Here is a 17,492-nt window from a genome sequence, read left to right as displayed (position 1 = left end):
TGTTTCTGTATAGACTGCATCATGATCACCACCAAGAGTCTAGTTTTTATTTGTCACTATACATACATGCCCATTTACCCCTTTTGCCCACCTCTCTCCCTCTTCCCCTATGGTAACCACTAATCTGTTCTCTTTATCCATGTGTTCGTTTATCTTTTACATATGAGTGAAATCATATGGTATTTGTCTTTCTCTGTCTGGCTCATTTTTGCTTAACATCACGCCCTAAGGTCCATCCACGTTGTTGCAAATGGGATGATTTTGTCTTGTTTTGTGGCTGAGTAGTATTCCATTGTGTGTACGTGTGTGTGTGTATATACATTTCTTTATCCATTCATCAGCTGACGGGTGCTTGTGTTGCTTCCACATCTTGGCTATTGTGAATAATGCTGCAATGAACATAAGGGTGCATAGATCTCTTTGTATGGTTGATTTCATGTTCTTTTGACAAATATCCAGTAATGGGATAGCTGGATCATGTGGTATTTCTATTTTTAATTTTTTGGCAAATCTCCATGCTGTTTTCCACAGTAGCTGCACCAGTCTTCATTACCACCATCAGTGTATGAGGATTCCCTTTTCTTCACATCCTCTCCTACGTTTGCTATTTTTTATCTTGTTGATTATAGCCATTCTGACAGGTGTAAGGTGATATCTCATTGTAGTTTTGATTTGCATCTCTCTGATAAGTAGTGATGTTGAACATCTTTTCATATGCCTGTTGGCCATCTGTATATCTTCTTTGGAAAAATGTCTGTTCACCTCCTCCGTCCAGTTTTTGATCTAGTTGTTTGTTTTTTTGTTTTTGAGTTGTATGAGTTCTTCACATATTTTGGAAATTAACCCCTTGTCAGATATACGATTTGCAAATATTTTCTCCCAGTTGCTGGGTTGTCTTTTTGTTTTGTTGATGGTTTCCTTTGCTTTGAAGAAGCTCTTTAGTCTGATGTAGTTCCTTTTGTTTATTTTTTCTTTACTTTCCCTTGCCTGAGTAGACATTGTATTTGAAAAGATGCTGCTAAGACTGATGTCAAAGAGTGTACTGCCCATATTTTCTCCTAGGAGTTTTATGGTTTCAGGTCTTACATTCAAGTCTTTAATCTATTTTGAGATAATTTTTGTGTATGGTGTAAGACGATGGTCTACTTTCATTCTTTTGCATGAGGCTGTCCTGTTTTCCCAACACTGTTTATTAAAGAGACTTTCCTTTCTCCATTGTATGTTCTTGGCTCCTTTGTCAAAGATTAGCTGTCCATAGATATGTGATTTTATTTCTGGGCTTTCATTCGGTTCCATTGATCTGTGTGTCTGTTTAATGTTACTTTCTTAATGGTAATATTTTGTGAATGTGTCTGTCTTCTTTACAGTGTGTAAATTCCTTGAGAGCAGGCACCCTAATTTATTTATGGTTATATACCTCTCATTCCTTATTTAGTAGCTGATACATAGTAGATGTTCAATAAATGTTTATTGAATTAGATGTTTTGTTGGAAGAATATAGACATGAATAAGGCATGGTTTCTGCTCTCAAGAGAAGACAACAGTCTATTGAAGGAAACAGTACATTATTCCATATGAGTAGCTACACTATTTGTGTGTAAAAAGGATGTAGAATTCAACAACCAATTAGAAAATGCAATAGAATAAATAACTCATTCATGGTAGCCCCACAATCTATAAGGCAGCTAGGAAGATAGCTAACAAAGATGTACACGCCATTATGCATAAAAGTGTAAAATTGTATTAAAGGTAATTTTAAAAATATCTGAAAGTGGAGAAATTATACTTGTCAACAACTGCACAGGGTCTGAGATTTTACCCTATAGAGTAGCTAACATATTTGCATGGATTCTGGCATAAGACATGAGAATCTTGGGTGAGAGACAAAGAACTTTACTATTCATGGCAAAATCAGGAGCCAGAGTTTCATGTTGATTTGTGTCTATTCCCAATGCTTCCCAAGTCCCACAAGGGCAATGTAAAGGACCCCCAATGTATGACTGCACCTCAGTAGATTGTGATACAGGAGAGGAACAATGAGTTTGGAGGTTCCACAGCTTTTATAGACTGCAGAAGCAAGCCTGCTCTTTGTCTATGGGGAGATGTTTCCTTATCCCTCAGGGTTGCTCATTGTAAATATGACCCTGAGAAATGGCTCAGATAAGAGTCGTTAGGGACTTGCATTTTTAGTATGCTCAGCAAGAACATGTAGGGGTGCTCAGGGCCATGGTAGATTGTCTCTCCTAACAATACTACATTCATGCGTGGGAAGATTTCATGTCAGTAAGTTAGCAATTCTTCTCAGATTAATCCATAAATCCATTAATAGTCCAATCAAAATATTAACAGGCCCTTTTCTTGTGGAACTTGACAAACTGATTACAAAATTGGAAAAGGTATATGTGAGAAATTAGTATATGAAAGATGAGGCATTGCAAAGGGGTTAGGGAAAGGATGCATAATTTAATAAATATGATTAACAATTGGTCTATCTCCCTTACGGAAAAAATCTAGATCCATGCCTTATACAAAGTAAAGTCCAGATGTATAAAAGACTTAAATTACACAACCAAAAAATTAAAACCAATTAAATATATAGACAAAAATCATAATGACCTCAGAGTAGAGAAGAATTTCTTGAACAAAACACAAGTTTTGAAGGAAAAGATTGATACATTTGATTAGTGAAAATTGTGTAATAAAAGACCTAAGAAAAAGTTAAAGTTAAAAGACAAGTAACAATTGGTACAAGCTTTTTGGAAAAGTACTTGGGCATATCTAATAAAGCTGAACATATATGTGTCCTATCACCAGCAACTCTACTTCTAGGTATATATCCAAGAAAAATGGGTATGTATGTTCACTAAGAGGTATGCATAAGTATGCTTATGGCAGCACTATCTGCAGAAGTTCCAAACTGGAAAAAACCCAAATGCCTATCAACAGTAGCATGAATAGTGTTTTAAGTACGTAAAGGGAACAAACTAACTACAAATACACATGACAACATGAATGAATCTCACAAACCTAATATTGAGCAAAAGAAGCCGAACACAGAGGAGTATCCATACTGAGTGACTCCATTTACTTAAAGTACAAAAGAGACAAAACTAATTTTCAGGAGAGTGGCTACTGCCCTTGGACACAGTCACTAAGAGGGGGCATAAGAGAGGTTTCTGGGGGCTGGTCATGTTCTGTGTCTTGAGCTGGAAGCTGGTTACATGGATGTCTTCATTTTGTGAACATTCATTAAGATGTACTCTTAAGATATGTCCAATTTTCTGAATGTATATTGTACCAAAATAAAATGTTTTTGAAAACCTGCCTAATAGGATACTTTCTTATACATGGCTCCCATTAGTTGAGTTGCATGTGTACCAAAATTCATTTTTTCCTGAAACAGGTTTATTCTATTTACTCTGTTGTAAACCAACAAAATATGAATGCAGAAAAAATTTTGCAAAATATATTGCAGACTAATAATTAGAATATAGAATGTGTAAAGCGCCCATAAGAAGCAATACTAAAAGATAAACAAAAGAAAACGAGGTAAAGGATATCAAAAGGCAATTTATAGAAGAGGAAATATGTATGGCCAGAAAACTGATAAAAAGATTCTTACCTCATGAAATAATCTGGGGAATATAGATTCAAACACTAGGGAGATGCTTATTTTCACCCATTAGATTGGTAAAAAAAAATCGTAAAATGCTTATTTGCAAGAATTTGGGGAAAATGGGAACTCTTCTACACTGCTGATATGCATGTAAATTGGTACAATTACTGTGGCAAGCTATTTGGTAGTCTAACGAGGCTGAAGATGCACATACTTTGTTATTTAGCAATTCACTTCTAGGAGACATGTTTATAGAGTAATAGGAAGCTACAGCAAGAATATTAATTGCAGCATTGTTTTAATAGAAAAAAGGCAACAACTTAAATGTTCACAAGAACAGGAATGTATAAATAAACCATGGCATATCCATATAATGGAATATTATATATCAGTTAAAATGGATGTAAGTATGTTACAGTATAAACATGGATAAATCTAAACAATCATAATGTTGTGTAAAAAAAAGCAAGTTGTGGAAGATTCCACATAATGTGATATAATTTGTTGTGATGCAAAAATCACCAGAAAACATGACAAGCTAATAAATAAATGCTATGGGACAATGGAGTAACCATTTGAGGAAAAAAATTAGGCTGATTTTCATATAACAACTGTAGTACAAATTCCAGAGGGATCAAAGATTTAAATGTAAATTATAAAAATAGAAAAGTACCAGAAGAAAATGTGTAAATATTTTAATCATCTGAGGATTTGAGTAGTCTTTCTGAGCATGGAAGGGAATTAAAAAGCAAAACAGGAAACAATTCATTTTGTGCACAATTCTAAGTATTTGGAATCAGCGAACAAAACAGAGATCTTTGCCCTTGTGGATTTACAATTCAGTGGGAGAAGATTGAAATAAAATAATAAATATAGTGAGTAAAGAAGTTGTATAGTGTTAGATAGTGATGAAAGCAGAGCAAGTTAAGGCAGATGGAGAGAACAGGGATGAGCAAGTTGCAGCATTTAACAGAATAGCTCAGGGAGCCCTCATTGAAATGGTGAGATTTGAGACTTGAAAGAGGTGAGAAAATTTAAACAAATGGATATCTTGGACAAGAGCACTCTTTCCAGAGAGACCTTGCAAAGGCCTTATGGCAACAGTGAACCTGGCTTGTTGAGGAACAGTAAGGAGACCACAGATGGGACAGAGTGAGTGAGGAAGAGAGTGGATGAAGAGCGTCAGACATATAACGGAGTACCAGGAAATGTGTGGGTTTTGTAGAGACTTTGGCTCTCACTGTGAGTGGCACTGGGTAACTTTGCAAGATTTCAAGCAGAGAAGTACCATGATTTTATCAATATTTAAAAATGATTACTTTAGTTTTTATGTTGAGGATGCACCATACAGGATCAAGGATGAAAGCAGAGAGATCTGTTAGAAGGCTGTTGCAGTTATTCAGATGAAAGATGATGTAGATGATGATGGATTAGACCTGATATGTAGCAATGGAGAGAGTGAGAAGGGGTTGGATTTTGGATGCATTCTGAGATAGAGCCAAAATAATTTCCTGGTGGTTTAGATGTGTGGTGGGAAAGAAAGGGAGGAATGGAAGATGATGTCAAGATTTTTGGCCTGAGTAGATGGACTAATGGAACTGCCATCAGTTGTGATGGGAAAGGCTGTAGGAGGAGTAGGTTTGGGAGACAAAATTAGAATTCAGTCTGGGACATTTTGAGTTTGAGATGTCTATTAGACATCTGAGTGGAGGTGCAGAGTAGGCAGTTGGACTGTAGTTTTGGATACAGATCTGGTCTTCAGACATGAATTTGGGAGTTGTTAGCATAGAAATGGTTCTACAGCCATTGGACCAGAAGCGATCACCAAGGGAGTATAGATAGAATTGAGAAGAAGAACAGGGATTGAGCCCGGGGAGACTCCCATTTTAAGAGGTCTGGGAGGAGAGGAGAAGCCAGTAAAGGAGACTGAGAAGGAGAAGAAAGTGAACCAAGGCGGAGTGACTCGTCAGCTTGCCAAAAGCTGCTGATAGGTCAAGTAAGACAAAGACTAAGAACTGACCGTTGGATTGAACAACATGGAAGTTATTCATGACCTCAACAAGGACAATTTCAGTGGAGTGGTGGAGATGGACCCTTGATTGGAATGTGTTCAAATGAGAATAGGAGGAGAAAAATTGGAAACAGAGAACAGAGACAACTATTACGAATGGGTGAAGAAGTAGTCTAAGTGGATACCTGGGGGAAGAACATTCCTGATAGGAACAGACATTGAAAAGGGCCTAGGTGACAGTGAGTGCAGCTTGTTTGAGGAACAGCAGAAAGGCCATAGCTGGGGCAGAGTGACTGAGGTGGAGAACAGGGAGAGAGTGTAGGGGACTAGAGAAGGATGGTTGTCTGAGGCTCCCTCTTGACACCAGATTGATGTAGGAAGGAGGCCTAGTGGAATGCAGTCGTAGACCAGGAACATTGATTCAAAAGATGCCTTCAAATATTCGTGTTCAAATATTGCACATGGAAATGTAAATCGCATATTTCTGTAAAAGAGATTTGCATCAAAGGGGAGCAAAGAAATGGGGTGATAGCAGGTGGGGAAGTAGAGTCAAGAGAACGTATATATAAAATAGTGCACATATAATGATGAAAAAAAAATATATATACGAACATAAGAAACAACAGCATGATTGTATCCTGAAAGGAACTACCTAGTAGAGAGCACAACATTGATGATGTTGGAGATAAGCGGGAGAAAGATGGTAGTGGTATCATTGAATTGGTGTGAGAGAAAGAGATCTAATAGGAAAGCAGAGGGGCTTGCTTTAGAGGGGAATCTGGAAATGTTATATTAGTATGCTAGGGTTGCCATAACAAAGGACCATAGACTGGGTGTTTTAAACTACAGAGTTTAATTTTTTCACAATTCTGGAGGCTAGAGATCTGAGATCAAGTTGTCTGCATGGTTGGTTTCTGGTGAGACTTCTCTCCTTGGCTTGCAGGACATCTCCCTGTGTCTTCACATGGTCACCCCTTGGTCTGCATTGTCTGTGTCCTAATCTCCTCATTTTACCTTAACTACCTCTTTAAAGAGTCGCGGTCTGAGATACTGGGGGTTAGGACTTCAACATATGAATTTTGGGGGACACAACTCAGCCCAGAACAATCATATATGATATCAAGAGGAAGGCCATATATACAGACGCAGGTGCTGGTGGGTGAAGCAACTTGGTGGTAAGAGTCTGTAAAAGTTCTCTTCTGATGGCTTCAATTTCCTACTGAAATAAACAAATGAATAGTTGGGATATGAAGGTGGTGTTGGCAGTTCGAGGAAAGAGAAGGTCATAGTAACTTAGAAAAGTTGGAAAGTTAAGGGAGAGGAGAGCTATAGAGTGATTGCCTGGCAGCATTACGGGCCCAACTGAGGTTCATAGTCATAAATTTAAACTCCAATTAGTCATGTGGTTGTGTATTTTCCTCCAGCCAGGTTTAGCTGTGTGGGTTCAGGCTCCCTGAGGTGTAGTTGGACTTAGCTAGAGTTATGATTTTGCCAAAGAAGTAATACAAAGTGAGAGAGGGTCAGGAGAGAGGAGGGTATATGTAAATGAGTAATTATAAAGATTGAGCTAGGGAAGTAGAGAGAAGACAATAAGGGAGCAAGAGATGGTGAAAATATAGTAGGACCAATGAACTGGAGATTCTGGTGACATTGAAGGATAGTGGAGTCTGGGTACCAAAGGAAGTGAGCTGCAAAAAAACAGGAGGTGATGGTCAGAGAGAGAGATGTTTGAAATTGAGATTATGGAGGGGTTGCTATAATTACAATGACAAGGCCTAGGGTATAGCCATGTGAGTGAGCAGCTGAGGTGGAGCCAAGGACAACGTCATGAAGGAGAAATGTTCAAGGAACTGAAAGAGTCAGTGTGTCAGAATGGTCATTCTTGAGCTCACCAGGAGTTAAAACTGGACTACTACTGTTGAGAGTGACCACGTTCCAGGAGCTAAAATCTGTGAGAAATAAAGAGAAAACTGAAGTTTGGCAGATGACCATAACAATGAAAACTAGCTGTCAAAAGCTAGAAGTTTTCAGGGAAGTGAGAAAGGAATGGTCTAAAGGCAGCAAGGAAGACATTTACCTGAACTTCAGGCTCTGTGGTACAATGGTGGTGAGAGAGAAGAGTCATCTGCTCCTCTCGAATGGGCTTCAGGGACACAGAGTTCTCAGGGAAGAGCTTGGTTTCTGTCAGGGAAAGACAATAAAGGGCATGTCCAGAGAAGAGGTTGAGGATATAGTGGAATTACCACGGGTGCATTGTTTTAGGAGTGGGGGGGGGTGTGTGAGAAGTGAACTCAACAGGGGATGTGGTCACAACTTTATAGAAGTTAGAATACAGAAGCTGAGGGGTGTTGTAGAGATTTTGGGGTTCTTGTGGTTGTTACAGCACAAAATCGGGGTTCTTTGGCCTGATGAGCATAAAAGAAAGCTGATTATTATAGCATCAGCTTTTGGGAAAAGAAACTAGCTTTATTGCTAGATTGATCTGCAAGGAGCAGGGGCATATGCTCTCAGATCTGTCTCCCCAATCCAGGGCTTGGGGCACAATTTATGGAATGAAGGGCAGGGCAGTCTGAAGTGTGAGATAGATGACTGGAGGTAAGGAGAAGTGAGCTAATTGATCTGCACAAGCATAGTCAAACTTCATACCTCTTTCATAGGATGCATGTTCACAAAACGGCAGCGTTACCATGATCTGAGGGTGGAGTTTTTAGCTCCTTGACGTCAAAAAGGTCACTTATGGAGCATTTGTGCCCAGTTGATGGGTTGGTGGTTTCAACCAGGCAGAACTGGACAAGGGGTCTCAGTTCCTTAAAAACTACTCTTAAGGGCCGGCCGGTGGCAGAGTGGTTAAGTTCCCCTGCTCCGCTTGGGCAGCCCAGGGTTTCGGCGGTTTGGATCCTGGGCGCGGACATGGCACCGCTCGTCAGGCCATGCTGAAGCGGTGTCCCACATAGCACAACCAGAGTCACATCACAACTAGAACATACAACTATGTACTGGGGGGATTTGGGGAGAAGGAAAAAAAAAGATTGGCAACAGTTGTTAGCTCAGGTGTCAATCTTTAAAAAAACAAAAACTACTCTTAATTACTCTGTTGATAAAATGGGGTCAGTTGAACTGGGCCTGGAGGGCCCCTGGTTACATGGTGACTGAGACAAATGGGGCTAAACATCATTAGATGAGTTCTGATGTATTCAAGGCAGATAGATTCGACATAGATTTTTAAGTTTGGGCTAGGGAGGAGTGGGTGTCTGGGGCTCCCTGTCGACCCCAAGTGATGTGGGAGTTCAGTCTTAGACCTAAAGCATTGGTCCATGCAATGCTGCATATTGCTCCTGGAAACAGAGATCACTTAATCTGTAATGATAGAAAAATGGACTAGAAACCACATACCACATTCAGGATAAGACTACTCCTGGGGAAGTGGGAGGATGAATGGCATGGGGCAAGGGTCAAGGAAACCTCAGTTTTCCTGTAATGTTTTTATCCCCCTAAAAAAGCCCAAAGTAAATATACCCATATGTTAAAAACATTCAAATCTGAGTGGTGGAAACACTGGTGTTTATTATATTTAATGCCTGGAACATTGTAGGTACTCAATGAATATTATTTATTGAATGAGTAACACAACACAACGTGCTACAAGACCACAGAAAAGGGAATGGAGAGAAGCAGGGAAAGCTTGAGAAATCCTTGTGGAGAGAGTGATTGCTGATCTGTGTAGATACCTACCATCATACACGAGCCATATGGAAAACATGGAGTGCAAGGGAAAGACGTAGTCCTGTCTCCATTTTACCTTAACCCTCTAAGGTTCTGGGTGAGTATCCAGAAAGACCTGGAACATTTAGTCCTTTCAAGTAACTACCAGATCCACCCTTTTCTCCCCCAACATAGACACTGGGTGGTGCTGCTGTCCAAAAATTCTGCTCTATCATGGATTTATTACTTCAATCTACAGACAGGCATTTATGTAGTGTCTCCTGTGGGCCAAGCAAAGCGCTAGGGATTGGGGATATAAAGATGAATAGCCTCAGTGGATTCTCCTCTGATTACCCTAAACCGACTAGTACCATGTTCATTGGCTGAGAAAATTGAAAATGTGACTTTTATGTAGAGCACCACTGTCACAGAACTGTCCACCTGTGAGGGTGAATGACCCTAAACTGCCCACCCTCTCCATGAGCACCCCTCTTCCATGACCTGGCCAGGGATTAGAACAGACCACGCTGAGCACCGCTTCCAAACCACCGTTTGGTTTTCACAGCGTGCTTAGGCTCCTATGGCTAAAACAGCCGAGAGACCCTGATTACGGTTCCTTCAGCTTGGATCTCGGAGTTCCAGACGTTCAAAGCTAACTGGGCAAGGAGTGTCTGCTTATGGCAGAGGCCCCAGTCATCGTGGAGGAGTGAGTGTACTTGGGCAGAAGGGAAGCGGACCCTCAGGACGAAAGTACCAGGAGCGGTAGGGGAGACATGCTGGATCCCTCGGCGAATCAGGGAAGGCTGGGATGGGGTCTTGGGGAGGCGGGTCTGGTGTGACGTCATCAAGACCCTGCCGCAGCCATTGATTTCCCGAATAGAGGGAGACTGTGACTCGGGCCGGCAAGGCTACAACGGAGGGAGGGCGAGGAGGCGGGCCTGAGGCCCCTCGGCCAATCGGAGGGGCTGGGGCGGGGCCTGGGGGGGGCCCTGCTGCGCGGCGGAGCCCTAGAGGTACAGCGCGGGAAGGCGGCCTCGTCTAGTGTGCGGAGCGTTCCCAGCCCAGCTATCTGCTTGTCGCGCGTCTTCAGGCTTTCGGGTGAGGACAGGCGGCGCCGCCCGAGCCAGAGGACTGTGGGGACGGGAGGGCGCGGCGGCCGCGGGGCGGGGGTGTCGCGCCTTCAGGAACTGGAAGGGCCGGGTGGGGACTGGCGTTTCGTAGAGGCGCCTCCTGGCCAGTCGGCGCCTTTGTCTGCCGGGGCGCCGCCTTCTGCGCGCCACGCCGGGGCTCTCGGGTCGGTCCCCGGAAGGCCCGAGGGCGCGGCCCCCGGAGCGGCCCGTCGGCGGTGGCTGCTGGTCCGAGGCTGCGAGGAGGAGGAGTGGGGCAGCCGCCCGGAGTGGGCCCTCTGGGGCTGCCCTGCGCGCTCTCCCCCTGGGCCGATAGGTTAAGCTGCGCGCCGGTCAACGATGATGCTTATTTTACAACGTTGAGAAAACCCGCCTCTGCACCCAACCGTGTTATTGTTTATTAGTCCCGGTTTCCCCACCTCTGGAGGTCGGCGTCCGATCTCTTGTCAGAGGAGGGTTTTAGGGTGACCTCGACGGAAGGGGAGCATATTGGGGACTTCTGGCTGCTTTAGGGGGCCTCTGTTTTACTCTGAGCGCTAGAAGTGTCTTAGCCCGCCAGGGTGGGGCCAGGCACGCGCGTGAGAGCCCTGCTTTCCAATCTCTTGGGTCTCCCATTGGCTCCTCTGGACAAACCTCGTCTTCTAGCCTCTCCCTTTGCAGAGAAAACTTGGTGAAATAAAACTCAACTCTTTGGTTTACCCCTTTCTGCTGACGTCCTTGGTCTGATGCTAATTAGCTGTGCCATTTTAACAGCGTTTACAAACCTGTAAGTGCCATGGGACTTCTCTCTCCCTCTCCTATTGTAGTTTCTTGATCTACTGTCTTTGGGCTGATAAAATGGAAAGAAACTAGTACAACTTATGCCACCCTTTTTTGTGTGCTGCTCCCAACCCCCCCAAGAAAATATGCCCCAAAAGTAATTGAATACAACATGAAGGTTCTCAAATAATGCTATCTACTGTTACAAATTCATTAGCTGTTGGAATCCAGTCCTTATTTTTACTATCCCTTTTACTATTGGGTTTCTATCACCTCCATTTTACCTTTGCTATGATTTTAAAAGAGTCGGACATATTGGCTCAGGATTTGTAGGGCATCTTGGTTTCTAGTGCACCCTGATTCAGTGGCATTTAGTGTCTATCAGAAATGGGGTAATGATGTGGAAGAAAAAGTATTCTAATAAAAACATAACTCTTCTAAGATCTGTTGCTCTTTTCCTCTTGAAAATCAGCAGGTAAAATACACATTGATATTAAATGTGAGAATTTTGGCTGTTACTCCTTAGTCCGATAATAGTTCTACCAGATAAATTTTTTAATTTCTTTTTCAGTCTTTGACTCAAGATGAGTGATAAGCCAGATTTGTCTGAAGTGGAGAAGTTTGACAGATCAAAACTGAAGAAAACTAATACTGAAGAAAAAAATACTCTTCCTTCAAAGGAAAGTAAGTCATGGGGGCTCTCTAGGTGAGGCAAACAGTGATGAAGATTGATAGGTTCAGTAAATAAACTCATCCAGTAAATTTTGGCACAAAGTAAGCAATAAGTAGAGTACCAATGTATGTAATGCAACATATAAAAATATCAAATATTTGCCTTCTTACCTTGCTTATATACGTGTTTTTCACAAAATAGGCCCTAGTAGTAATGGGGGAATGAAAAAAAGTTTTTTGTTGGAAAATTACTAAAAACCACATCAAAACCAATCTTAGAATATTAGACTTAATATTAGAAGCATCTTAAGTTTTGTCCAACTTTTGGTTATTTGCCATTTTTCTGCATCTAGCAGTTTGGGCCTGTGATCTTATCCCTATAGAGCCATACACTCTGGAGCTTTGGCCTTCTCTACCTGATGACGAGATGCGGTGGGAGAACTAGTTTAGATCTTGGGTATACTCAAGTCTCCCAGGGATCAAGGGATCAGTTTTGCCCTCCTGACTTATAGCCTACTGAGAAACTCCAACCCAAGGGGCACATTTTTTCATGGCAGCATTATTTGAAAGTTCCAAAGTTAGTCAAAATTATCTGAAAGGGTATAACTTCCTGATTGTATGGCAATAAATAAATCTGAAGAAAATGCTTCACTTGCTCCTCAGTCTCAGAATAATCTATGGTAAAAAATGGCAACAGCATAAATCTGCATCTCAAATGGGAAAAAAAACAGCTGATGTAGATTCTAGTGAATGTTCAGTTGGTTAACACACACACACACCCGATGGAGGATTTGTAGTTAATTCTTTGGCATTTGAAAGTTAAGCAAGTATGGCAGCCTTCGATGACTTGGCAAAGGGCTCCTTTGCACTTAATCTTAGGAAAATACCCTCTTACTGATGTTTTGTATTTGTTTTTTCCCCAGCTATCCAACAGGAGAAAGAGTGTGTTCAAACATCGTAAAATGGGGATTTCCTCCCAAGATCAAATTTCAACACTGCCTGAGTGTCTTGGATTTGGGCTCGTTTTTTTTTTGTAAACCTTTGTGTTGTAGAGATTTTAGGCATCTTCTGATGTCTTCTCACCCATGCTCCCTGGCTAAGAGGTCAGGGGTAGCCAATTTTCCCTTATGTTCATTTTTAAAGTTTTCATTGGTGCGTAAGTTCCAGCTGGCAGATGCTGTCAATAATCTCACCATCGATGAGCTTTGTTTGTGTAGTCCATGCACCCCCTACAGGATAAACCACTTTTAATCTTCTACAATGAGCGTCTCCATTGCTCCATAATCTTCATGAAGTTGCATGCGTTTGCAGCTTCTCACAGTTTATTTTCATTTCTAATGTAGTGATAAAATAATAAATATAATCATTACCTTGAGACTCCTGTGGTCCATTCTTGGTGGTCTTCTAAGGAATGAAAGTATACAAGAGAACTCTTTTCAGCCAAACAAAACGGTTGCAGGAAAGCCACTTTAGCAGATTAGTCACAGGGGAAAGGCTCCCCTCTGTTCAGGTCCATTGGGTTCTGACTTGGGGATGCTAGGTGCTTTTTCCATAGAGATGGAATCATAGAATTACAGAACCTTGAGAGAGGCAATGAAAACATAGGGTCCAGAGTGATCTAAGGTGAATAAGAGCTGAGATTTTAGCTGGGCTCTCCTGTTTTCTGGAAAGTGCTTTCAACTTAATGGACGGGGACACCCAGGGCTGCGGTTGGATAGGGAAGGGGCCGGGAGGTACTTACTGACATGCACTGTGCTAAGTACATCACATATTCTATTGAGCATAAACTCAGATATCGAATACCTGCTAATGACCTGTAGCACTGAACCTCTGGTCTGGTTCTTGATTCACTGTCTTATGAACCAAGAATTTTTGGTGTTCGTGGGGAGTGTAAGTGCTATGGACTGAATTGTTTCTCCTGTCCAAAGCATTCATATGTTGAAGTCCTAACTCCAAATGTGACTGGATCTGGAGATAGGGTATTTAGGAGGTAATTAAAGTTAATTGAGGTCCTAAGGATGGGGCCTTAATCTGGTAGAACTAGAAGAAGAGGAAGAGATACCAGAGATCTCTCTCTCCCTGCCATGTGAGCACACAAGAGAGTGGCCATCCACAAGCCAGGAAGAGAGTTCTTACCGGAAAATGACCCTGTGGGACCTTGATCTGAGGCTTCTATCCTCCAGAACTGTGAAAAGTAAATTTCTGTTGTTTAAACCACCCAGTCTATAGTATTAGTCAGCAACCCAAGCTGACTAATACAATAAGGAATACATATAAATAGGCAAGTTCCGATCCCTGCCCTTAACAATAGTTTCATCTCTTGAAACTTATAAGAACCAATCACTTATAATCCCACCAATTAGAAGTGTTAGCATTTGAGTGTATAACCATCCAAACTGTGGTCTATTAATATTCATCTTTTCATACAAATTGGGATTGTGCTGTCTGTGTCTACTTGTACCCTCAAGTATTATCTTACGCCCCCTTCTAAGAGCTGACATCCTTACATAATCACTGGGTTTACAGGAAGTGGAAGCTGTTTTCTCTGCAATAATAAACTTCCATAAGCAAAACAGTAGGTAGGTCAACTCTGATCACATGTCAGTGAGGTGACACAATCACAGGGCTTAGTGTAGCCAGAGGATTTGAGAGTTGAAAGTAACCATGGTGGTCAACAATACCTTACCTCTTTCCTGAAACAGTTATCCAGTGGACTCACTCAGTCCCCTGCCATGACAGGCTGTTTACACTGTGCCCAAAACTGCCTCCTTGTAGCTGCTATTTAATTTTCCTAGGACTGTGTGCTGGAGACTCACACAGCATAGTTAATCCTTCCTCCAATATTTGAAGTCAGCTGTTGTGTGCCTGCCTCTATACCCCCAAGTCTTCTCCTAGTGACACTTCCCAGATCCTTTGGATCCAAGTTACACACATGGGGAACCATCCTGGTTGCTGATGTGCTCAAATTTGCTCATGGTCACATTTCTTTGCATCCTGATTCTGTCATCCAACATACTTGCTTTCCTTTCAACAATGCCATTTGCAAATTTGAAAAAGATACTGTACGTCCAAGATAGGGTCAGCATCCTCCGCATTTGCACATTATTTAGGCTGTATTTGCACAAGATTAGGCTCATTTCAAAGGGCCTAAAGGAAAGAATGGACATTGCAAGCTGAGCTGAGATTGGGTAATAACTCCCATTGTTCACTTCCATTTGGTAGTCGTTATTTTCATTAGTTTATTGATTCCACCCAGAGCAATGTAAGTGTTAAACTGAGTGGCAGCATATGAGAAGTACATGGTGGCAGGTGAAAGACATTTAGCTGTTAAGTGAGTACTCGTACAGATATGAGATGGGAAAAACAATTGCTTGCCCAGAGTGGTTTTACTCAGCATTTCTTAAATATATAATGTGGAGCTACTCTTCTAGTCATTAGAATCACTTCCTTGTCTAACCAGAGAGAGATTTTTTCCTTCCCAAATAAACTTACTATTAGCAGGGATTGAGATTTAAGACCCCTGAACAAACAGACAAAAAAAAAAATACATCGATTTCTTCCTGAGTCTCCAAGGATGAACACCAAGGAAGGCACTAATTGGTTCACCCCTGGGTCACTTGCTCCCGCTTTGAACCAATGACTGTGGGTCAGGTTCTGCAGGTCCTTCATTGACTGAGCCAGTGGGGGATGGGGCTTGGAGTGCTCTGATTGGAGGCTCCCGTCATCCAGTGATACATACTTGCAGGTCATGAAGCTCTGTGCTTTAAAAAACAAAAGAGTATAGACTGGAAAAGAGTAGAATCGGATAAATTTGAACAAGTTAGAGTTAGTTACTTCAGTTTCTAGGAAGCTTGAAAAAGGTTCCGTTTCATGAACTTTTGGATTTAGCTATTTCCAGACTGTGTTTGTGTCTTCGATTATTTATTTAAATGAATTCCACAATAAAGGTCATGTTGAAAAAAGTTTGTGTGGGGTATTTTGTTTTATGAATAATATTTACCCCCATTTGATGTTTGTGATTTGTTATTTACAGCAGTAAAGCTGTTTCCTTTGTTTGGTATTTTCTGTATTGTGACACCAGATTTATCTAATAATATTTGAAGTAGGATTTTTGTATCCTCATTTATAAATGAGATTGCTCAGAAATTTGTTTAGCCTGCTTTCTTCAATAGATTTTATCATCGTATTATATTTTCTTGAAACAAAAAGGAGTTTTTTCATTATCTGGAGCTATTTTATTAGAGTAGAATTACCTGTTCCCTGAAGGTCTGATCAGGTACATCCTTGGAAGCCTAGATATTTGGGGCATTAGCATATTTTTATGATCTCCTGTACATACATATTAAATTGGTTTTTCTTCTGTTACTCTGTCTTGTGTTAATTTTATTATAGTCAACATTTTCAGAGCCTCATGAGCTAAAGAGAAAGAATGGGAGCAAAGCAGGACAGTAGAGAGATCTTCCCTGAGTTGTACAGACATGAAGTGGGGCAATGCCTTTTCAAACAGGAGGCATAAAAGTCTGTGATTTTTGGTCCAATGGAGAAGAACTCTGATGGGCCATTATACCTCTGGACCTCTCCTTGGGATCATTAGACTAGGGATTTAGGATAAAGGAGTTCCCTTATCAGGAATATTTATTATTGTTCTGGAATATTAGAAAACTCTTTTTTTTAAAGATGTTATTTTTTTCCTTTTTCTCCCCAAAGCCCCCCAGTACATAGTTGTATATTCTTCGTTGTGGGTCCTTCTAGTTGTGGCATGTGGGACACTGCCTCAGTGTGGTTTGATGAGCAGTGCCATGTCCGCGCCCAGGATTCGAACCAACGAAACACTGGGTGCCTGCAGTGGAGCGCACGAACTTAACCACTCGGCCATGGGGCAAGCCCCCTAGAAAACTCTTATGAAAAGATTTGAAAAGATAATTTGTTTCCCAAGGAGACCAGTAAATACTACCACAAAACAACTGCAGGTAAATCTCTTTGGGTGGTGCCTCAAGATATTCTTACACATCTAGAACATAAAATTATATGGGAAAAACTCAGTGCAGAGCCATCTCATTTTCAAAGACAGACTGTGGACCCACTTGAAAAAAACAGTATTTTACTTAATCACTTAATTTCTATCATGCTAATTATTGCTGCTTCAAAATCCCAATGATTGCCTGTATGACATACAATTGCTGTTACTAACTTCTTCTTGCACACTGATCTCTTACATATCAGATTAAGTGAAAAGTCATTTTAAGAAATCTAATTCCCTAGGATACTTTTATTGTGCTTTGTGTGATTTGCAATTGTGAATTCAGGAATCAAATACAAGCATTAGTAAAACAATGTTAAAACTGCACCATATAGACTGTGACGACTGGAATGCCACGGTGAATGATACACATGAAATCTAGAAAGGAGAGAGATAAATGTGATTTGATTTTGAAAACTGGGAAGGGAAATTAGTGCACTTATTTTCTCACTTCAGAGGATGATTGAGGAAAAAGGACAATGAGCAATCCTCATCTAATGGTGTCAGTTACTAAAAAGACAGACTAAGAGCAAGGGATTTATATCTTAAGCAACAAATTATAAAGAATAACTGGGAAAACAGAAT

The 17,492-nt window shown here is 41.2% G+C and overlaps 1 protein-coding gene across 2 annotated transcripts; it reads left to right on the top strand.

Annotated features, from left to right (window-relative positions):
• The first annotated feature begins 10,272 nt into the window (after window positions 1-10,272).
• Window positions 10,273-13,256, top strand: TMSB15C (thymosin beta 15C). Of its 2 annotated transcripts, none has more exons than XM_044764133.2 (3): window positions 10,273-10,427; window positions 11,787-11,899; window positions 12,811-13,256. In XM_044764133.2, the coding sequence occupies exons 2-3, from the start codon at window positions 11,800-11,802 to the stop codon at window positions 12,846-12,848; spliced, it is 138 nt and encodes a 45-aa protein (XP_044620068.1). In that variant the 5' UTR covers window positions 10,273-10,427; window positions 11,787-11,799; the 3' UTR covers window positions 12,849-13,256. The 2 variants fall into 2 exon arrangements, with proteins under 2 accessions (XP_044620068.1, XP_044620069.1); XM_044764134.2 differs by lacking the exon at window positions 10,273-10,427 and adding an exon at window positions 10,541-11,222.
• The last annotated feature ends 4,236 nt before the right edge of the window (window positions 13,257-17,492 follow it).

The sequence above is a fragment of the Equus asinus genome, chromosome X, assembly GCF_041296235.1.
Source record: "Equus asinus isolate D_3611 breed Donkey chromosome X, EquAss-T2T_v2, whole genome shotgun sequence".
In the NCBI taxonomy this organism is placed as follows: Eukaryota; Metazoa; Chordata; class Mammalia; order Perissodactyla; family Equidae; genus Equus; species Equus asinus.
Note: the sequence above shows the minus strand (reverse complement) of the source record. Positions and strands in the feature narration are given on the sequence as shown.

Bases quoted from the DNA above. Each gene is read 5' to 3' on its own strand.
- TMSB15C (XM_044764133.2), top strand. From the start codon at position 11,800: ATGAGTGATAAGCCAGATTTGTCTGAAGTGGAGAAGTTTGACAGATCA. The intron at 11,900-12,810 runs GTAAGTCATGGG...TTTTTTCCCCAG, and splicing joins TACTCTTCCTTCAAAGGAAA to CTATCCAACAGGAGAAAGAG.